Here is a 23097-nt window from a genome sequence, read left to right on the forward strand (position 1 = left end):
GGGACAGAGAGGCGCATCCGGGGCCAGAGACTTCAGGGAAAGGAGGTGGGATGACGTAAGGTCACGTGACTGCCGGCGGCGTTGTCAACAATCCACCCCTGAGGGGGAGGGGACGAAGTATCTAGAACCACGTGTCCCTCTGACGAGATTAGAACAGATCACGTGAGAGCGTCGTCTGACTGTCAGTCAGGTCTATGGAGCAAATGATTAAATTTATGGGTGTGCGGACCGGGAGAGGTCTTTTCTAGTTTTTCCTCCTGTTTGGTTCATGAACAGGGTTGGCGATCGTGGCAGAAGCAAAAGCTTGTTTTATTTCTTACTTCTTTAAAACAGAGCCCAAAATAATATAGATTTAAAATCTTTTCTTGTTGCTTCAATGGCTTATCAAATCTGATACAGGGGGCAGAGAGAGGGAACTTCCATTTTTTTAATAGTAAGTGCAGCATTGCAATATTAAGGCCCACACCAAGTAAAATTCCCTGAAACGCTCCCATAAGGTCACCAAATAACCTGTATGTGCATTATGCTGGGGTTGCCAGGGTTGGAAATTCTGAGGACAAAAAAGAACGGTATAGATAGAGATTGTCTTAAGGTTTGGTGACTATCTCTATGGAACTACATTCTATGTTTGTTTGTTTGTTTGTTTGTTTTTTAAAGATTTTATTTATTTATTTGACAGAGATCACAAGTAGGTAGAGAGGCAGGCAGAGAGAGAGGAGGAAGCAGGCTCCCTGCTGAGCAGATAGCCTGATGTGGGGCTCCATCCCAGGACCCTGCGATCATGACCTGAGCCGAATGCAAAGGCTTTAACCCACTGAGCCATCCACGCGCCCCTGGAACTACATTCTAACAGGAGTTTGCTCTCATTTGAGGACTGGTGTCAAAAATGTGTCAAAGTCAATGGATTTGGCTAAGATGAGGGTACATGGAGATGAAAACTCAAAGCATTTAGAAGGGTAGTTGGTTGTCAAGAAACCTTACAAATATGACTCGGATGTGGGGAAGAGATTTTGCAGACATGGGTGGGGATTATGTATCTAACCTGGATAACTCACCTCACTTTTCTACACCAGCAAGTAAGGTGCAAATTAGTCTGAAGTGTCACCCACCAGGGAGCTCAGAGGTGTTGATGCAGCCTGTGAGGATTTAGACATTTCCTTGAGTTCCCTCCTTCCACTGCCTTTGATTCCTGGCCTCAGGGCTTTCATGGTCTGGAGGACTCAGAGATCTTTACATACTTCTGGGTAATTCTCCAGCCCAAGGCGAAATGGGATCATTGCACCAAGTTGCCCGTAGTTTCAGGGAATTGAAAGAGTTAATTTCCCCCCACTTTCTTGCTACCTCCTTTTCCCGAAGTTTTGAATTCTGTATTTTGCTTTTATAACTGCTTTGGTGATCAAGTTAGCCAAGCCTAACTCTTCATAGGTTCTGTGATGCATTTACAAATGAGATTCTCTAAATTAAAAGCTGAATATTCTCTTTTGCCTTCCTGCCATAGTGATCCTAACTCTCCCCAGGATATAGCTAAAGATGAAGACATACATGTAGGGTCACACGCAGTGAAATGGTAAAGACAATCTCCAAAAAATACCGTATTATGTCACTTACCTAGCAATGTGTATTTGTTACGGAAACTCAGTTTATGGAGGCTTTCAGGTCAGCAGAACCCCATGTCCAGTTCTTAAGCAATAGTTAATGGTCCTCCCTCCCCCTGCTCTGCTGCGCCCTTTTATGTCGGGCCACGTCGGTCTATCTACCGAACCCTTTTACTTGTTTTCCCTAAGAGGGTGTTTTTTAAAAGGTGTTCTACGAGTCGAAAAAAAATTTTTTTTAAGTTTGTAGCAGTAAAAGGTGTTCAAGAAACATTCTTGATTTGACAAATGTCTTAACCTCGTTTTAAAAATGAATTTCGACAGCTGAGATCGAACTCAGGTCTATGAAATATTAATGTCACTAGGTAACTTAGACGACTATAATTACACAAGACTTCCTTGGAAGACTAGTTTTACAACATGTTTCTACTTAATGACTCCAGCCATCCTTTTAGGACGCTGAGCCAGCGGCAGAAGTTCTTTGTCCTAGGGGCATCTAAGACGCAGGTTGGGCAAGCCTCCGCCTCTCTTGCCCCTCCCTAAAAGACACGCAGACTCTCGGTGCAGTAAAATGTGGCTTCTCCTCCACCTCTGCTCAAAACCAGCCTTGTGAGTTGGTCTCAACCCATATACTTCCCACCGCAAGCCCAAGAAAGCTTTCACTTGGCACGCACCGAGAACTCATTTTCACCGTATCTCATTTTCTCTTCCGGGTCGTGCCGGATGCGGCTGATGTTCCGGTCTTGCGCAGTAGGCCCTAAGCGCGAGGTCAGCGGCAGTGTTGCCATGGTAGCGGGCTCCCTGGAGCTAGGGGGCTGGCAAGCTAAATAGGGTCGGGGTCCATTTGTTCCGCCGGGTTTGCGGCGGAGCCAGGCCGGCGGGACTGCAAAATGGGCTGAGACCTCGGCGGCTGACCGGACGAGGTCTACTGTAGGGCAAGTGGCGCAACACTGGTCCGGGACCCTAAGAGGTCTGGTTTGAGGAACCGGTGGGGCTGAGGTTTTCTTCGGTCCGGGGGCCTAATCTGTGCGCCACGGCAGTATTTCGGGAACCCCATAGTTGAGGGCCATATGACAGGAAGTGTGCGGACCCCATTCTTGATGAATTGGTGACAGGTAGTGAGGGAATCTGAAATCTGCGTGTTCACGGGAATGACCGAGACAGCAGGAAGCTCCCTAATTTCTGGTGAGCGCTGGAGCCCCACAGGGACACCTTACTGTCTAGTTGGCAGAGTTACCGAGGACAAACAAGTATCTGTGGGAAAGATTAATATTTTCCATGTTTATGTCTTTTAAAATACGGGTGTATTGTGGAAATGCAGTGTCCAGTGATGAAGTCCCAGCACCTAAGTCAGGTTCGGTGGGGTGAGGAGGTTCGGAGCCGAAGGGGGGCGGTGCAAGGCGCCAGCTTTTGCTTTGTCCTCAGCCAGCCTCCTGCTCCCTCATCATCCAGCTTGAATAAATAAAAGTACAAATGTTTAACTTTTTTTTTTTCCTTTATATTTATGAAGAAGAATCCGGACTTGAAAATGGAGATGTATGAAACCCTCGGAAAAGTGGGAGAGGGAAGTTATGGAACAGTCATGAAGTGTAAACATAAGGATACTGGGCAGATAGTGGCCATTAAGATATTTTATGAAAAACCGGAAAAATCTGTCAACAAAATTGCAACGAGAGAAATAAAGTTTTTAAAGGTTTGCTTTTTTTACCTTAATTGCTATAAATCAAAAGAGGAATTAAAAAATTATATAAGGAATCTTTTAGTTAACACATGTATGAAGACATAGAGTAGACTTAAAAAAGTGTGAAACCTTATTGTCTACATTTTGAAATTTTATAGTGATACAAGATATATATGCTTATATATAATGTAACAAAAATTATGCCAAATATTATTATTTTTCAGAAATAGTAAAAGACAGTATCTGCTCTAAAGTACTTTTATGGTTTAATCAGAAAGATGGAAAGTCACTTGAAAACAATACTGAATATAAAGTGACTCATAATAAATGACAAGTGATTAACACAAAGTCCAGTTAAGTAGAGAAATTTTTTTGGAGGAAATGGGACATGTATTTGGTCTTAAAGGATGTGCAAAATTTAGGTAAGAGGGAGAAACTATTGTATTCTAGGTTAGGGGAACAACATAAACTCAGATGTCCAAGCATGAAAAAGAACAGAGAGCAGAGACATTGGTTGGTCTGTGGAGTTTTTTGGACAGAGTAGAAAGAGGTGAGATTAGAGAAGTAAACTGGAGTTAGGTTCTAAAGTCTTGGCTTAAAAGGACAAACTTTGATTTTGTAAGAGGTGGAAGGTTTTGAATTCAAAATAAAGCAACTATATATAATACTTTAGCACCATTTTTTAGAATAGGCTGGAAGACAGTAAAAATAGGGAGGTCTGTTATAAATTTAATTCAAGAATCTTGGTAAATACCATGAGAATCCTTGCTGGGTTGCAGCAACTTGAATTTAAAGTTAGAAAAGCAAAGTTAAAATAGACTATATTGCAAAAGAAGACATGAAAGAATGTAGAAGGAAACAGAGGGAGGCAGAAGAATTAATGAAGTTCAGTGACTGTTCTCACTGATGGAAATATGAAAGACCCAAATGAGAAATGGACTGGAAACTAGTTCAGTTGTAGAAATGTTGAATTTGATGTGACAAGAATACATTTAAATAAAGCTGACTAGTATGGTTTTAGAAATGGGATGGAAAACAGAATTTTATATAGGTATAACAGGTCAACCCAAGGGAAAGAACTTAGGACTGTGAAGAAGGGAGCATTAACATTCCTTAGGGATTGGGTACAAAACTAGTGATTAAAAAAATATTTAAATCTACATATTTTATTTATTAGAATTTATCTAGATGCTTTAAGGTTTATGATTTTGACAATATAGTCTAGATGTTTTATGTGATGAAGAAAACAGTCTTTCATTTTTATCTGGTACAAAAGTAATATTCACCTCTATTTTATAATTGAAGTATAATTAACATACGATGTTATATTAATTTCAAGTGTACAGTATAGCGATTTAACATTTCTATACATTATTGAGTGTTCACCATCAAGTGTAGTCATCATCTGTCACGTACAATGTTATTGACCATATTTCCTGTGCTATACTTTTCATTTCTGTAATTTTTTTAAAGTTTTATCCCTGGAAGTTTGTACCTCTTAATCCCCTTTTATCTATCTCACCCACTCACTTCCCTCTGTCCTCTCTGGCAACCACCAGTTTGTTTTCTGTATTTAAGAGCCTGCTTGATTTTTTTTTTTTTTTAAGATTTTTATCCATTTATTTGACAGACAAGAGATCACAAGTAGTCAGAGAGGCAGGCAGAGAGAGAGGAAGGGAAGCAGGCTCCCTGCTGAGCAGAGAGCCCGATATGAGGCTGGATCCCAGGACCCTGGGATCATGACCTGAGCTGAAGGCAGCGGCTTAACCCACTGAGCCACCCAGGTACCCCTGATTTTTTTTGTTTGTTCATTTGTTTTGTGTTTTTTTTGGATTCCACATATAAGTGAAGTCATATGGTATTTGCCTTTCTTTGTCTGACTTATTTCACTTAGTGTAATACTTTCTAGGTCCATCCATGTTGTTTCAAATGTTAAGATCTCATATTGGGGGGAGGCGCCTGACTGGCTTAGTCAGTAAAGCATGTGACTCTTGATACCGGGTTGTTGAGTTTGAGCCCCACATTGGGTGTAGAAATAACTTTTTTAAAAATCTAAAAAAAAAACAAACTTTTTTTTTATGATTGGGTAATATTCCATTGTATATGCACACCATATCTTTTTTATCCATTCATGTAATGACGGATGCTTTGGTTGCTTCCATATCTTGGCATTGTAAATAACACTGCAGTAAACATAGGGGTGCATATATATATATATATATATATATATATATATATATATATATTTAAGATTTATTTATTTATTTGACAGACAGAGATCACAAGTAGGCAGAGAAGCAGGCAGAGAGAGAGAGGGAAGCAGGCTCCCTTCTGAGCAGAGAGCCCGATGCCTGGCTCCATCCCAGGACCCTGAGATCATGACCTGAGCCCAAGGCAGAGGCTTTAACCCACTGAGCCACCCAGGTACCCCACGTATGTCTTTTTGAATTAGTGTTTTCACTTTGGGCAAATACCTATTAATGGAATTACTGGATCATGTGGTATTTCAGCTTCTAATTTTTTGAGCAACCTCCATACTATTTTTTATAGCACCTTCTTCAATTTATAGTCAGCCCCCGCAACAGTGCTTTTCCTCCACATCCTTGCCAATACTTGTTATTTTCTTGTCTTTTTAATGCTAGCCATTCTGATTGGTGTGAGGTGATTTCTCATTGTGGTTTGATTTGCATTTCCCTGATGAGGAGTGTTGAGCATCTCTTATGAGTCTGTTTGCCACCTGTATATCTCCTTTGGAAAAATGTCTATCCAGGTCCTTTGCTCATTTTTTTTTTTAAGATTTTATTTATTTATTTGACAGAGAGAAATTACAAGTACACTGAGAGGCAGGCAGAGAGAGAGAGAGAAGGAAGCAGGCTCCCTGCTGAGCAGAGAGCCCGATGCGGGGCTCGATCCCAGGACCCTGAGATCATGACCTGAGCCGAAGGCAGCGGCTTAACCCACTGAGCCACCCAGGCGCCCCCTTTGCTCATTTTTAAATAGTATTGTTTGTCATTTTTAGTGTCGTGAGTTGTATAAATTCTTTATATATGTTGGATATTAAACCCTTATCCTAGACATCATTTTTAAGTGTCTTCTCCCATTCAGTAGGTTGCCTTTTTATTTTGTTAATGGTTTCCTTTGCTCTGCAAAGGCTTTTTATTTTGGTATAGTCCCAATAGTTTATTTTTGCTTTTGTTTCCCTTGCCTGAGGACACAGATCCATAAACGTGTTGCTAAGGGTGATCTCTAAGGGAGTACTGCCTAATGTTTTAGGAGTTTTACAGCTTCAGGTCTCACATTTAGGTCTTTAACCCATTTTGAGTTTATTTTTGTGTATGGTGTTATAAAGTGGTGCAGTTTCTTTTTTTTTTTTTAAGATTTTATTTATTTATTTGACAGAGAAAGATTACAATTAGGCAGAGAGGCAGGCAAAGAGAGAGAGAGGGAAGCAGGCTCCCCGCTGAGCAGAGAGCCCAATGCGGGACTTGATCCCAGGACCCTGAGATCATGACCTGAGCCGAAGGCAGCAGCTTAACCCACTAAGCCACCCAGGTGCCTCTACAGTTTCATATTTTTGCATGTAGCTGTCCTGTTCCCCCAGTACTATTTGTTGAAAAGACTGTCTTTTTGTGATTGTCTTGCCTCTGCTGCCAATTAATTGACCATGTAGGTGTGTTCTTCTGTTCTTTTCATTATGTCTCTTCTGTTTATGTGTATGTTCCTTTGAACTCTGTGTCCTGTTATGTTGATCTCTGTGTCTATTTTTGTGTCACTATCATACTTTTTTGATACTGTAGCTTTGTAGTATATCTTGAAATCTGGGCTTGTGATACTTGCAGCTTTGTTCTACTTTCTCCAGATTGCTTTAACTATTTGAGGTCTAAATTTTAGGATTAATTGTTCTAGTTCTATGAAATTCTCCTCTTTCTTTGTAAGTCTATATTAGATATGATGGATCAATTTGGGTTTTTGCTTGTATTTTTGTTTTTTAAATATTTTATTTATTTGTCAGAGAGAGAGAGTGCACACGCACAAGCAGGGGGGCACACAAGCAGAGGGAGCAGTAGGCAGAGGGAGAAGCACGCTCCCCACTAAGAAAGGAGCCTAATGCAGGACTCAATCCCAGGACCCTGGGATCATGACCTGAGCCAAAGGCAGACCCTTAACCAACTGAGCCACCCAGGGGTCCCTCAATTTGTTTAAATAAAATAAATATATTAGGTATTTCTATTTGTGTATTGTTGAGTTATTCTATTTCTAGACAGTATAAAGAAAAGGTAGAATCAGTGAAGATGTTATGATTTTGTGAGATGCCGCTGCTTTTCCTGATGACCTAAAACATTGTAATACCATAAGGCAACTGTTGTACACCATAAGTGAAAATTGGCTTAGATGGAGATCTTTTCCCAAGCAATATCTTTTGCTCTTTCTTCAGCTCTGTTACATTTAAGCTGATTATTTTTTTCTAGTTTATCATTTTGTAAAAACTACCAATATGTTGCAAGAACACAGAAAGCAAATAGAAGATGTAGTTAACGGGGCACCTGGGTGGCTCAGTGGTTAAAGCCTCTGCCTTCTGCTCAGGTCATGATCCCAGACTCCTTCTCTTCTCAGCAGGGAGCCTGCTTCCTCCTCTTTCTCTGCCTGCCTCTCTGCCTACTTGTGATTTCTGTCTGTCAAATAAATAAAAATAAAATCTTTAAAAAAAAAAAAGAAGAAGAAGATGTAGTTAACTATTACAACTATTATACAAACTGTTTGGAAACACCTTAACTATTTATTCTCATTGGCTTGTTTGTTTGGGTGTTTTGTTTGTTTTATTTTTAAGTTGGCTCCACACTGGGCCTGAGATCAAGACGTGAGATGAAATCAGGAGTTAGAGGCTTAACCAACCAAGCCACCCAGTTGCCCCTTATTGGTTCATTTCTTATAGGATTTTAAAATTGATTTTATCTAATTCGACAAGAGAGAGTTCTTGGATTAATTCACATTTTTAGTCTAAAAAGATTGCCATTATGACTTCATTTGAATTAAATTTTTATCTGCTAGAATTTTATTAAATACAGTTAAGAGTAATTAGTGACAATAGCTGTAGGAAAGTTATCTGGTAATGAAGGAAAACAAAAGTAAACAACTTGAGGAGTAGCAAAGAAGAATTTCTAGGAGTTTCACGGTTAATCTGAGAAAGAATTCTTTCCCCTGGTGGATCTTCCATAATGCTTATTGAATTACATTAACTCTTCGTTGCTTTAGCCTTTAAAATAAAGACTAGAGAAGGAACCAGTAATTTTCCTTAGCTGAAGGATTAGTAGTGTAGTGTCCAAAAGCAGTCAGTTGTCTTTGGTGCTACTAGCATGGTGTCACTGCAGCACTCTGGCATCTTGCCAACCAGGGAAATTGGGAATAAAATAGGAAAGGAATCTGGCATTATATTCTGGCATGTTTTTCTTTTAGTCATATTTTAAGGACTTTGGACTATGTGTAAGTACAGATAAGTAGAAAAATTTATTATTGTGCTGTTAGAATAAAGACAAATATTTTTCATAACATTTAATTTTCTAATGAATCTAACATTGAAAATATACCTCTCGATTTTTAGCCAAATGAATAAATGCTTTTAGTAATTTGAAAATGTTAAGTATTTGAGAACTGGTAATAATTAAGTTAGCATGTTAAAAAATAAACAGGATAAAATACTGAACCTCATTTGTTTTCTAAGCTGATAAATGCCATTTTTTACCTTCTGAAGTTAAGATTGTTACTAGTTTAAGGTGTTTATTTAATAGAATGTTACAAACAGTGAACAAAAAGGTATCCACAAATAATTGTATATTTTTATGAAGTTCCTATGACTGTAAATTATTATTTTGTATATCTGTCAAGTTTCTATGTATTTTGATTCTCTTTTGTTCCGGTGTAATTAATTAATTTATACTGTCCACCTGGAACTTATGTTTCACTTTCGAGAGTTGAGGATCAAACTAAGAAAATCATTTCTTTGAAATCATCACGTACTGAGTGGCATTAAAATCCATGCTCATGAGATTAAGAGTCACTTATGGTTTGTCTCCCTCCCAATCCCATCTTGTTTCATTTATTCTTCTCCTACCCACTTAAGCCCCCATGCTGCATCACCACTTCCTCACACAGGGAGATCATATGATAGTTGTCTTTCTCTGCTTGACTTATTTCGCTAAGCATGATACCCTCTAGTTCCATCCACGTTGTCGCAAATGGCAAGATTTCATTTCTTTTGATGGCTGCATAGTATTCCATTGTGTATACTGAGGGTTGCTGGGGGGAGGGGGGGTTTGGGAGAAGGGGGGTGGGGTTATGGACATTGGGGAGGGTATGTGTTTTGGTGAGTGCTGTGAAGTGTGTAAACCTGGCGATTCACAGACCTGTACCCCTGGGGATAAAAATATATGTTTATAAAAAATTAAAAATTAAAAAAAAATCCATGCTCATTTGAAAACTAACATTTTAAATTCCAGATGTTAGACTTAATTATAAACCAAGTTGAAGGATAGAAAGGTCTTGGGGCACCTGGGTGGCTCAGTGGGTTAAGCCTTTGCTTCAGCTTGGGTCATGATCTAAGGGTCCTGGAATTGAGCCTCTCTGCTCAGCGGGGAGCCTGCTTCCCTGACTCTCCCCTGCCTGCCTCTCTGCCTACTTGTGGTATCTCTCTCTCTGTCAAATAAATAAATAAAATCTTAAAAAAAAAAAAAAAAGGAAAGATCTGTTTTAGGGGCACCTGGATGATGCGGTAGGTTGAGTGTCTGACTCTTGATTTCAGCTCAGGTTATGATCTCAGTCTTGTGAAATGGAGCTCCACATCCACTGAGTACAGAGCCTGTTTGGGATTCTCTCTCTCCGGGTCCTTCTCCCCCACCCATCTGTACACACTCTCACTCTCCCCAGTAAAGAAATAAAACTTTAAAAAAAAAAAAAAAAGGTATATCTTAGCAGCATACCAACTTGCATTATACCACATTAACTCTAAATTAATTTAATAAATAATCAAATGCCAACTTGAAGCAAGACAGTACATCTCCCCTTGTTCTGTATGTATTAATTATGAAATAGTTTAGCATTTTCTTAGGTTTATTTTTTTTAGTAATCTCTATACCCAACATGGGGCTCAAACTCACCACTGCAAGATCAAGAGTTGCATGCTGTTCTGAGCCTCTCTAAACTAGGAGCCCCTAAATTAGCATTTAAAAAAAATAGGAATGTAAACAAATAAGCTGAAAGTTTCCTATTGAAATTCATGGAGTAAAATAGGCTGAGAATAAGGGCACCTAGGTGGCTCATTCAGTTAAGTGTGTGTCTTTGACTCAGGTCATGATCACACAGTACTGGGATGGAGCCCCAAGTTGGGCCCCCTGCTCATCAGGGAGACTGCTTCTCCCTGTTCATGCTTGCTCTTGATCTCTCTCTCAAATAAATAAATAAATAAAGTCTTTAAAAAAATAGACTGAGAATATTTATGCTTTTAAAAATTATGTAGGCGGGGTGGCCTGGGTGGCTCAGTAGGTTAAAGCCTCTGACTTCGGCTCAGGTCATGATCCCAGGGTCCTGGGATCCAGCCTGCACCGGGCTCTCTGCTCAGCAGGGAGCCTGCTTCCCTCCTCTCTCTCTGCCTGCCTCTCTGCTTACTTGTGATCTCTGTCTATCAAATAAATAAATAAAAATCTTAAAAAAAATAAAAATTATGTAGGTATTTTATATATATGTGTAAATTATTACACATGAAATAATGTATTATAAATCTGTTTCTTCTGTCAATAGCAATTTCGTCATGAAAACCTGGTCAATCTGATTGAAGTTTTTAGGCAGAAAAAGAAAATTCATTTGGTGTTTGAATTTATTGACCACACGGTATTAGATGAGCTGCAACATTATTGTCACGGACTAGAGAGTAAACGACTTAGAAAATACCTCTTCCAGATCCTTCGAGCAATTGAATATCTTCACAATAATAACGTAAGTGCTTCAGAGTAAGCCAAACTATAGGATGTATATGAATCGTAAATGCTCTTTAATGAAGGTTTTAAAAGTATTTTTCTGTACAATAGTAATTGTTATCCTGAAACTGGGGCCATTACCTATACTTTAGTTGCAGAATTGCAAAATGTGTTAAGTACACAGTAATAGAGTTGTAACTCTAACAATAGGACAGACCAAGGATGTGGTGCTAAAGGAAGTATCAGTAATTTGGTAAGGAGGAACCAGCCATCAGGTGGGACCTTTTATTGGGGAAAGTACATCAAAATGTTGCCGGGCAGGCTCAAATGAAGGAAGGTTTAGAGGTAGGAACTAGAGACTAGGATGGGGAATGGCAAGTAAATGTAGATGCCTTTAAGGAAAGAAAGCAGAAATAAAGTTGCTAAGAGGTACATAGTCTTGCTTAACATGAAAAAAATCAAGACCACAAAGATCAACTGTTCTGAATTTTAGTCAGCTGCCTAGTAAGTGTTTAGTTCAGCAGGTTTTTATGGAGGTATTTCGTTCCCAACTTCAGCTCTACTCTCTGGAAATTTAGATATATATTCAGGAAATAACAGGAAGAACCTCAAAAAATTTATTAGTAAATGATATAGACAAAACATCTTATATCCTAAGCTTTTTTGGCTATCTTAGTTTCTTTTCTTTCTTTCTTTTTTTTTTTTTTTTAAGATTTTATTTATTTATTTGACAAACAGATCACAAGTAGGCAGAGAGGCAGGCAGAGAGAGAGGAAGAGAAGCAGGCTCCCTGCTGAGCAGAGAGCCCAATGCAGGGGCTATATCCCAGGACGCTGAAATCATGACCAGAGGCCTTAACCCAGTGAGCCGCCCAGGCGCCCCTCGCTATCTTAATTTCTAATTTTCTGTCTTGCTAATAGTGCATCTCATTTTGTAGCTTTTTTTTTTTTAAGATTTTATTTATTTTTTACAGAGAGAGAGAGATAGCAAGAGAGGGAACACAAGCAGGGGGAGTGGGAGAGGGAGAAGCAGGCTTTCCAACGAGCAGGGAGCCCTGTGGGAGCTCGACTAAGTCACCCAGCCACTCCTCATTTTGTAGTTTTGAAATGTGGTTATAATCACAATTGAAATTGATATTGTCATTTCCTTGCCAGCTGGATCCATAGGGAGGCATTAAAATGTAATAGTAAGAGCACAGTCTGTGGAATCAGATTATCCTAGATTTTCACCCACCATCTTTTCTCTGGGTAACCATGTGGTTACCTATGCAGTTCACAGCTCACTGCAGTAGAGTGTAGTGACAGGTGGTAGCCCCATTATGCTCTGGTCCCAGGAAAGTTACCTAACCTCCCTGATCCTCACTGTCCTCATGGGTAAAATGATGTAGTACCTCACATTTTTTTTTATAACAGTCAAATAAGATAGTAGGTATAAAGTGTTTAGCATTGTGTCAAGCATATTTTAAGTATTTAATAAGTAGTGCTGGTAGGGAGTCAGGAATAGTTGTGTTATCTGTATCTCTATTCTGCTTTACCTGTTTGAAAGTGTTTCTTGAATCAAGGGAGACACCAGTATGGGCTATAATCGGAATAGAGGACTTCAAAGAGGAAGTAAAACTAAAGTAAGTAGAATTTGGAATTTTAGCTAAGATTTCACTGGAATAGAACAGGAATTAGATTCAGACGGGGTACTGCTGTGATTTGGGAATCTTCCTCTTAGATATTATGGTTGAAGAAGTAAGGATGGATTATTCTCCCAGGAACAAAAAGGAAAGTAAAATGTAGTCCTCAGCACCAAATATGGAAGAATATCCGTGGAATCGTGGGGGCAGCAGAGAAAAAGCCCTAGACAGAAACACCTAAATTCTTTTATTCTTTTGGTCTCACCAAGGACCTAAACGAAAACTATCCCTGTCACTCACCTCACAGAATATTGTAAAGTTAGTTACTCTGGGGAATTAAGGTGGCCATGAATGAAGTGGCTCATTAGAATATTGTTATGCCTATTATCTGGATATCTGGGTTCTGGCCTTGATGATTTAAGGTTATCTTCATGTTGACAAAAATCAGGAAAGGAAAACTTTATTTCCCTAATATCTCCAAATTTCAGATGAATATTTTTATGTAACTGAAATATCTGAGATAGTGTCTACCATGATACCCATGTTACTGTTCATAAGAATTTAAGAAGTCAGATACAGTTCAGTACTTGAAAAAGCTTTTTATCTCCAGAAATATTTGTTTACCTTCTTTTATTTAATAATGAAAATATGTATTCTTTCTTACATTGGCTTTTAGGCAGCTCAAATAAAAATTTACTATTCAGTTTCAGTAACTAGTTAATTACAGGAATTTGGTTTATCTTTTTCACTCTGGTTTTTTTTTTTAATTTAAAATTTTGATCCGGTTAGTAGTATAAGCCTCTTAGACCTCAAACAATGTAACATTGTGTGTCAATTACACTTCAGTAAAAAAATTTAAAAATATATTATAAAATATCCAAATTATGTAGCATAAGATTATGTGCTGTTTGCTTTGAGGTGCACTGCTGGTCTCCCACTATCAAACACACAAGTGAAAGTCTACTATGTTTGGCTTTCACAAGTGGGATGTCATATAATTTCAGCTCATTATTTTAGAGCAAATGGGTCTGACAAATTAAAACTGTGTAAACAGGGCACCTGGCTGGCTCAGTTGGTTAAGCATCTGCCTTTGCCTCAGGCCATCATCCCAGGGTCCTGGGATTGAACCCCACATTGGGCTTCCTGCTTGGGAGGGAGCCTATGTCTTCCTGTCTCTCTGCAACTCCCCCTGCTTGTATTCTCTTGCTCTCTTTCTCTGCCAAATAAATAAATAAAATCTTTAAAAAATAAAGAAAACTGTATAAACAATAAATCCTACCATACTTTTATTTCATGTAATTGTTAAAAACTCAAAGTTTTGGAATTCATGTGATAATTCAGACTGCTTATTTACTTACAGAGAAAATACCATACGGTACACAAAGTTGTAAACTTCATACAAATTAAAATAATTCTTCAAAAATAGTCCAAGTCTGTAAGCTTGTGAAACAATATTAAGTGCTATGTAAAGATCTCATTAATTCAAAATGAATAATGTTTTGTGAATTTTGAAAAAAATATAAGCCTCTTTGAAACCATTTTGGAAGCAAAGTGTAAATGCAAATATTTGGCTAGTTAAGGGGAAGAAGTGGTTATTCATTCCCTCATTCATTTATCCAATAAATAAATATTCATTGAACATCATCTGGTAGCAGTCATTGATTGTAGTAGGAGCTGAGGATGCAGCCTTGAGTAAAAGACTTTGTTCCTTTCTTTATGGAACTTTTAAAATTTTATTAAATTTTCAGTAACCTTTATGAATTATTAGTTATTCTGACTGGTACCTAAGCAGTGTTGATATTTCTTAGCCCCATCCCACCTCCTACTTCACAAAGCCCTTCTTCCCTAAGCTGAGACCACTTTTCCATAGGGTTTTATTTATTTTTATTTTTTAAAAGATTTTATTTGAGAGAGAGAAAGACACAGAATGAGCAGTGGGGTGGTGGGGCAGAGGGAGAGAAGCAGACTCCCTGCTGAGCCAGAAGCCTGATGAGGACCCCAGTTTTAGGACTTGGAAATCATGACCTGAGACGAAGGCAGACCCTTAACCAACTGAGCCACTCAGGTGCTCCTTGAATAGTTTTCTTTTTTAAAACTCTGCTCTGAATTTTAAGCTCATAGTCTTCCAAACAAGGAATTGTTTTTATTTGGATAATGTTATTGTTAACATTTTACTATTATTTAGCATGTTTTGGGGTGACTGGATAGCTCAGTCAGTTAAGGCGGCCCACTCTTGGTTTCTGCTCAGGTCATGATCTCAGGGTCAGGAGTTTGAGCCCCACATCGGTCCCTGCACTCAGCACAGAGTCTGCCTGAGATTCCCTCTCCCTTTCACTCTGCTCCTCCTCTGTCCCCGCAACTTACTCATGTGCACACGTGCATTCTCTCAAATAAATAAATAAATTAAAAAAAAAGATTTTACTATATTAATATTTGATGTATGTGCTTCATCTATTTTGTTTTGAGGTATTTTAAATTATAGGTACCCTGACATTTTATCCCTAAATAGGTCACTGTGTATCTCCTTATAAAAGCTTATTTTCCACTGGACAGCCCCATGCTGAAGATTGAAACTGGACCATTGTCTTATACCTACCCAAAAGTAAACTCAAAATGGATGAAAGCCCTAAATGTGAGATAGGAATCCATCAAAATCCTAGAGGAGAACACGGGCAGCAACTTCTTTGACCTGGCTGCAGCAACTTCTTACCAGACACTTCTCCAAAGGCAAAGGAAACAAAAGGCAAACATGAGCTATTGGGACTTCATTGAGATAAAAAGCTTTTGCAAAGCAAAGGAAACAGTGGACAAAACCAAAAGACAGTCTACAGAATGGGAAAGATATTTGCAAATGCCTTATCAGATAAAGTGCCAGTATCTAAAATCTGTAAAGAACGTATCAAACTCAACACCCAAAGAACAAATCATTCAAGCAAGCAATGGGTAAATGACATGAACAGACATTTCTCCAAAGAAGACATACAAATGGCCAACGGACACATGAAAATAAGTGCCACATCACTCGGCATCAGGGAAATACAAATCAAAACCACAATGAGGTACCACCTCATATCAGTCAGAATGGTGTGAGGTGGTATCAAAATTAACAAGTTAATCATAATTAACAAGTTAATCAAAATTAACGAGTCAGGAAACAACAGATGCAGATGTTGGCAAGGATTCAGAGAAAGGGGAACCCTCTTACACGGTTGGTGGAAATGCAAGCTGGTACCCGCTCTGGAAAACATTATGGAGGTTCCTCAAGAAGTTAATACACTACGACCCAGCAATCACACTGCTAGGTATTTAATCCAAAGATACAAATGTAGTGATCTGAAGAGGCACCTACACCCCAATGTTTAGAGCAGCAATGTCCACAATAGCCAAACTACGGAAAGGGCCCCATTGTCCTTCGACAGATAAATGAATAAAGATGTGGTATATGTATACAATGGAGTATTATCCATCAAAAAATTGAAATCTTGCCATTTGCAAAGATGTGGATGGAACTAGAGGGTATTATGCTAAGCAAAATAAGTCAATCAGAGAAAGACTTTTATCATATGATTTCACTCATATGTGGAATTTAAGAAACAGAATAGAGGAGTGTAGGGAAAGGGAGGGAAAAATAAAACAAGATGAAATCAGAATGGAGAAGAGGGAGACAAGCCATAAGAAAGACTTTTTTTTTTAAAGATTTTTTTTATTTATTTGACAGACACAGATCACAAGTAGGCAGAGAGGCAGGCAGAGAGAGAGGAGAGAAGAGGAAGCAGGCTCCCTGCTGAGCAGAGAACCTGATGTGGAGCTCAATGGGGGGCTCGATGCGGGGCTTAATGTGGGGCTTAATGTGGGGCTCGATCCCAGGACCCTGAGATCATGACCTGAGCTGAAGGCAGAGGCTTTAACCCACTGAGCCACCCAGGTGCACATCCATAAGAGACTCTTAACCATAGGAAACAAACTGAGGGTTGCTGGAGGGGAAAGGGGTGAGAAGATGGGGAACTAACTGGGTGATGGGCATTGAGGGGGGGCACCTGATGTAATGAACACTGGGTGTTATATGCAACTGATGAATCACTAAACTCTACCTCTGAAACTAGTAATACACTATATGTTAATTAATTGAATTACAAATTTGAAAAAACCAGAAGCATTCTCCTATATAACTTCAGAATCATGATTACATCTGCACAATAAACAATTCCTTAATGTCATGTAATACCAAACTTATATTAAAATGTACCCAGTTGTTCCTAAAATGTCTTACAAATGATTTATTAAGATCAGGATCCAGGGGGGCGCCTGGGTGACTCAGTGGGTTAAGCCACTGCCTTCGGCTCAGGTCATGATCTCGGGGTCCTGGGATCGAGTCCCGCATTGGGCTCTCTGCTCAGCAGGGAGTCTGCTTCCTCCTCTCTCTCTCTGCCTGCCTCTCTGCCTACTTGTGATCTCTCTCTGTCAAATAAATAAATAAAATCTTTTTTAAAAAAATCAGGATCCAGTCGAATCCAATCCAAGGACTGCATATTCCATTTGTTTTTTACAGCATAAAGGGAATTCCCAGTTTTTTGGTCTATCTCAAACATCCTCATTCAGCCTCTTTCTAGAAGCTACTTGCTTATTTTTTCATATACACATTAGTGTTTAATTGTATAATTTTCCAACTGGAAAGTTTATCAAATTGAAGTTCTAGGTGATTTGTTTATTTATTTTAAGATTTTATTTATTTATTTGACACAGAGAGAGGGATGGCAACAGAGGGAACACAAGCAGGGGAGTGTGAGAGGGAGAAGCATGCTTCCTGCTTAATAGGGAGCCTGATGCAGGGCTAGATCCCAGGACCCTGGGATCATGACATGAGCTGAAGGCAGATGCTTAACTGTTGAACCACCCAGGTGCCCCTGAAGTTCTAGGTGATTTAAAATCAGGTTCTCTGAGGCTGTTAGATGATACGGAAATTTGAGTTCTCCCTTCGGATGAGTGTTTACATTCAAGCATATAGGACTATATAAGCAGAGGTATTATAAAGCAGATTTAAAAAAATTTTTTTTAAAGATTTTATTTATTAGAGCGAGAAAGAGCACAAGCAGGGGAATGACAGAGGGAGAGGTAGAAGACGACTCCCCGCTGAGCAGGGACCCTGATGTGGGGCTCGATCCCAGGACCTTAGGATCATGAGCTCAGCTGAAGGCAGACGCTTAACCGGCTGAGCCACTTAGGCATCTGATTTTAAAACTTTTCTAAAAAATACTTTTAATTTTTGGGCGCCTGGGTGGCTCAGTGGGTTAAGCCTCTGCCTTCGGCTCAGGTCATGATCCCAGGGTCCTGGGATAGAGCCCTGCATCGGGCTTTCTACTCAGCGGGGAGCCTGCTTCCCTCTCTCTCTCTCTGCCTACTTGTGATCTCTCTCTGTCAAATAAATAAATCAATAAAAATCTTAAAAAATATATTTTTGATTTTTAAAAATTTATTTAAATCCCAGTAAACATACAGTGTAATATTATTTTCAAGTGGCAAACCAGATTTCAGCTTGGAGTTTTATGTAGTTCTGGAGCATTTACTACAAAGTAAAGGGGAAATAAACTGAATCCTTGGTCTGATAGTTCAAACTATATACAAAAATTAATTCAAAATGGGATGAAAGACCTAAATAAAAGTGCTGAAATTATAAAACTCTTAGAAGAAAATCTGTGTGACAATTTATTAGGTAATTTTTAAAAAAAGATTTTATTTATTTATATGACAGAGCGAGATATCACAAGCAGGCAGAAAGGCAGGCAGAGAGAGAGGAAAGCAGTCTCCCTGTCGAGCCCAGAGCCCGACTCGTGGCTCTATCCCAGGATCCTGAGATCATGACCTGAGCCGAAGGCAGAGGCCTAACCCACTGAGCCACCCAGGCATCCCTAAGCAGTGCTTTTTTTTAATGGATTTTATTGTTAAGTAATCTCTATGCCCATTGTGGGGCTTGAACCTACAGTAGAGCTGCACACTTCTCTGACTGAGTCAGCAGCCAGGCATCCCTAGGCAATAGTTCTTTAGATATTACATCAAAAGCAAAAGTAATAAAAGAAAAAAGTAGACAAATTGGACTTCATCAAAATTAAAAACTTTTGTACATCAAAGGACACTATCAAGAAAGTAAAAAATTCACAGAATGTGAGAAAATATTTGTAGATCATATATCTGATAAGTATCCAAGATATGTAAAATACAACTCAAGAATAAAAAGATGACCCAATTTAAATATGGGCAAAAGATTTGAATAGACATTTCTCCAAACAAGATATATAAATGGCCGATAGCACATGAAATGATGCTCAATCTCATTATCATTAGTCATTATGAAAATACAAATCAAAATTACAATGAGAAATCACTTCACACCAGGCTGGCTATAATTTAAAAAGCAGACAATGACGAATATTGGCAAGGAAGTAGAGAAATTGGAACATTCATACACTGCTGGTGGTAATGTAAAATGGTGCAGATGGTATGGAAAACAGTTTGGCAGTTCCTCAAAAAGTTAAATATAGAATTACCATATGACCAAGCAATTCTAGTCCTAGGTATCTACACAAGAGAATTGAAAAACGTGTTCACATGAAAACTTGCACAAGAATATTCATAGCAGCATTATTCATAATAGCCAAATAGTGGAAAAAACTCGAATATATATCAGTCTGATGAATGAATAAACAAATGAGGTATATACATAAAATGAAATGTATTTAGCCATAAAAAAGAATGAAGTACTGATACAGGCTACACCATGAATGAACCTTGAAAACATCATATTAAATTAAGAAATTCACATGTAAAATACCACACAGTATAAATTCCATTAAAATGAAAACTTTGGGGCTGACAAATTCATATTTGTATATCTTCTTTGAAGAAATGCCTATTCGAGTCCTTTGCTCATTTTTAAACTGGATTACTTGTCTCTTTATTGTTGAATTGTACTTTATATATTTTGAATATTAGATGCTTATCAAATACAGAATTTGCAAATATTTTCTCCTGTAGGTTGCCTTTTTTGCATTCTTGATTGTGTTCTTTTGTATTTAGTTCTTTTAATTTTTATTTATTTATTTTAAAAGATTTTATTTGTCAGAGAGAGATAGAACATGCACAAGCAAGGGGAGCAGTAGGCAAAGCAGGCAGAGGGAGAAGCAGGCTCCCTGCTGAGCAAGGACTTGATCCTGGAACCCTGGGATCATGACCTGAGCCAAAGGCAGATGCTTAACTGAATGAGCCACACAGTCATCCCTATTTAGTTCTTTTAATAATTTCTTTATGCATATTCTTTAATTTTTTAAAAAAAGATTTTATTTATTTTAGAGAGAGTGAGAGCGCTAGTGTGGGAAGGAATAGAGGGAAACAGAGAGAGAGAGACTCTCCAGCAGACTCCCTGCTGAGTGCAGAGCCCAATGTGGGGCTCAGTGACACAACCCTGAGATCATGACTTGAGTTGAAACCAGGAGTCAGATGCTTAATTGATTGAGCCACCCTGGCACCCCGGATATTCCTTATTTGAGGAGATACTATATTCATACTTTTCTTTAGTTCTTTAGACATTGTTTCCTTTAGCTTAGAATGTTTTTTAATGTTTTATTTATTTTTTTCAGTAATCTCTACACCCAATGTGGGGCTTGAACTCACAGCCCTGAGATCAGGAGTCACACACACTGCTGACTGAGCCAGCCAGGAACCCCTAACTTAGAACTTATTTAAAATAGTTCATTATTGTCTTCTTTCATTCACTCATTTTTTAAAAAGATTTATTTATTTTAGAGAGAGTGAGAGAGAGTGAGTGAAGGGAGGGAGAGAACCTGCAAGCAGACTCCCCAATAAGAATGGAGCCCTATGCAGGGCTCAATACCAAGAACCATGAGATCATAACAAGCTGAAACTGAGTCTGATGCTCAACTGCCTGATCCACCTAGGATCCACCCCAAGGAAGATTTCTTACGGACTGCTTTTCTTTCCATAAGTGGGTCATACTTGTTTCTTTGCATACTTTTTTCAGGGAAAATTTTTTGGAAATTTATCATTTTTTGTTGAAAATCAGAATTTAAAATAATGTGGAGGGGTGCCTGGGTGGCTCAGTTAGTTAAGCAACTGCCTTCGGCTCAGGGCATGATCCTGGATTCCCGGAATCGAGCCCCGCATTGGGCTCTCTGCTCACAGGGAGTCTGCTCTCCCTCTGACCTCTCCACTCTCACGCCCTCTTGTTCTCATTCTCTCTCTCTCAAATAAGTAAATAAAAGCTTTTAAAAAAATAAAATAATGTGGAAACTCTGGAAATTAGAGTTTGCCATCTCTCAGAGTTTGTTGTTGCGGTTGTTTAGTTACTTTACTGAACTAACTCTGCAAAGTGTGTATTCTTCCTCACCTGTGACTGCCGAAATCGCTGCTCATTTGGTTTAGTGATTAGTTAATGATTAGACAGATTTCCTTAAATGCCTGAAACCAAGAACTCTCTCAGCCTTTCTTAACAAGGGGCTCAAAAAAAAAAAAACAAAACAAAACAAAAAAAAACACAAAAAACAAGGGGCTCTTGCTACTCTCTCTTTGCCTTACCTTCTTACTTGCTCAGAGCCCCAAACTCATCCACAGGTAAGAGCTATCATGCTATCTCCAGTCTTTCTTGGGTATGTGCATTGCTCAGCATGTGGCCTTTTGGATTCTCAGCCATATGTTGCAAATTTTCTTTCTTCCCTCCCTCCCTTCCTCCTTCCTTCCCTCCTTCCTCTCTTTCTTTAAATTTTTATTTATTTATTTATTTACTTGACATGGGTGTTGGTGGGGGGAGAGCAAGCATGTGCAGGGGAAGCAGGAGAGGGAGAAGGCTCCTTGCTGAGCAGGGAGCCCAATGCAGGGCTTCATCCCAGGACTTGAGAATCATGACCTGAGCTGAAGGCAGACACTTAACCAACTGAGCCTCCAGGGCACCCCTGTACTGAGGCTTTTCAAGCCCTTTATGGACATCTTACTGCAAATCTACCTTTTTAAGTATTTTGGTCAACTTGTTGTTTGTCCTAATTGTTACAGCTTCCTCAGGTGGCTATAATGTTGTAAAGTGGCTGTTAAATATTTCCGACCAACGCCTCAGGAGAAAGTCTGTTTGCACCAGGCAAGTTCTGCCTTAGGTCAAATAAAGGCAAGGCTTCTAGTGGGATTTTCCAGTGACTTCTCAGGTCAAATAATGCTAGTTACCTGGGAATGGGGCTTTTGGAGGAGACATAATCTGTTCTATATTCTCTGGTGGCTGCTAGGCTACTGATTTTCACCATGATTTTGGGGACTGTTGGTTTACAAAGCTCCCAGAAGCTAGAGAGAGGGAAGTAAAATAAGCAAATTAAGAATACGATATGTGGGGACAGTGGGGAAGCAGGGTGCAGTGCATGGGTGGCTCAATCAGTTAAGCATCCAGGCCTTGTTTGCATCTGGAGATGAAGGTGCCCCACCCCCACCCCATGGTGCTTGGAGCTCAGTGGAGTCTGCTTGAAGATTCTCTCTCTCTGCCTCTCCCCCAGCTCTTACACTCCTGCATGTGCACTCTCTCTCAAATAAATAATAAATCTTAAAAAAAAAAAAAGAAAGAACACTATATGGGTAGGAGTGACTAGCTGGCTACATCAGTAGAATATGTGACTCTTGATCTTAGGGCTCAGGAGTTCAAGCTGCCTGTTGGGTGTAGAGCTTACATTGAAAAAAATACTGTATGGGTCATATGATTTATGTTTTAACTCTGTAAAGAACTGCGAAACTGTATTCTAAAGTGGCTGTATCATTTTTCATCCCCACTAATGATGCATTCCCGTTTTCTACTTCCTTCCCAATATTTGCTTGTTGTCATTTTGGTTGTGGCCATTCTAGTGGGTATGAAATAGTGTCTTTTTTTTTTTTCCAAGAAGTAAAACTGTCTTTATTAACAGATAATATGATCATCTATGTAGAAAAACCTTAGAGAGGTGCCTGGGGGTCTCATTGGGTTAAAGCCTCTGGCTTCAGCTCAGGTCATGGTCTCAGGGTCCTGGGATTGAGCCCCTCATTGGGCTCTCTGCTCAGTGGGGAGCCTGCTTCCTCCTCTCTCTCTGCCTGTCTCTCTGCTTACTTGTGATCTCTGTCTGTCAAATAAATAAATAAACAAAATCTTAGAAAAACCTGCGGATCTGCAACAAAATTAACTAATTTGTAAGTTTATCAAAGTTGTGAGATATAAGATCT

At 39.1% G+C, this 23097-nt stretch overlaps 1 protein-coding gene across 2 annotated transcripts in view; it reads left to right on the forward strand.

Moving 5' to 3' along the window:
* Positions 1-2802: 2802 nt before the first annotated feature.
* Positions 2803-23097, forward strand: part of LOC116586568 (serine/threonine-protein phosphatase 2A catalytic subunit alpha isoform) — a 133647-nt gene continuing 113352 nt past the window's right edge. Inside the window, exons 1-3 of one of the 2 annotated variants that reach the window (XM_032336714.1) lie at positions 2803-2915; positions 3040-3285; positions 11065-11259. In XM_032336714.1, the coding sequence (XP_032192605.1) occupies positions 3097-3285; positions 11065-11259 (384 nt within the window). In that variant the 5' untranslated portion in view covers positions 2803-2915; positions 3040-3096. Of the gene's footprint in view, positions 2916-3039; positions 3286-11064; positions 11260-23097 lie in introns of those variants that run through there. The other variant, XM_032336716.1, reaches the window with a different exon arrangement.

This window comes from Mustela erminea, chromosome 3 (assembly GCF_009829155.1).
Source record: "Mustela erminea isolate mMusErm1 chromosome 3, mMusErm1.Pri, whole genome shotgun sequence".
In the NCBI taxonomy this organism is placed as follows: Eukaryota; Metazoa; Chordata; class Mammalia; order Carnivora; family Mustelidae; genus Mustela; species Mustela erminea.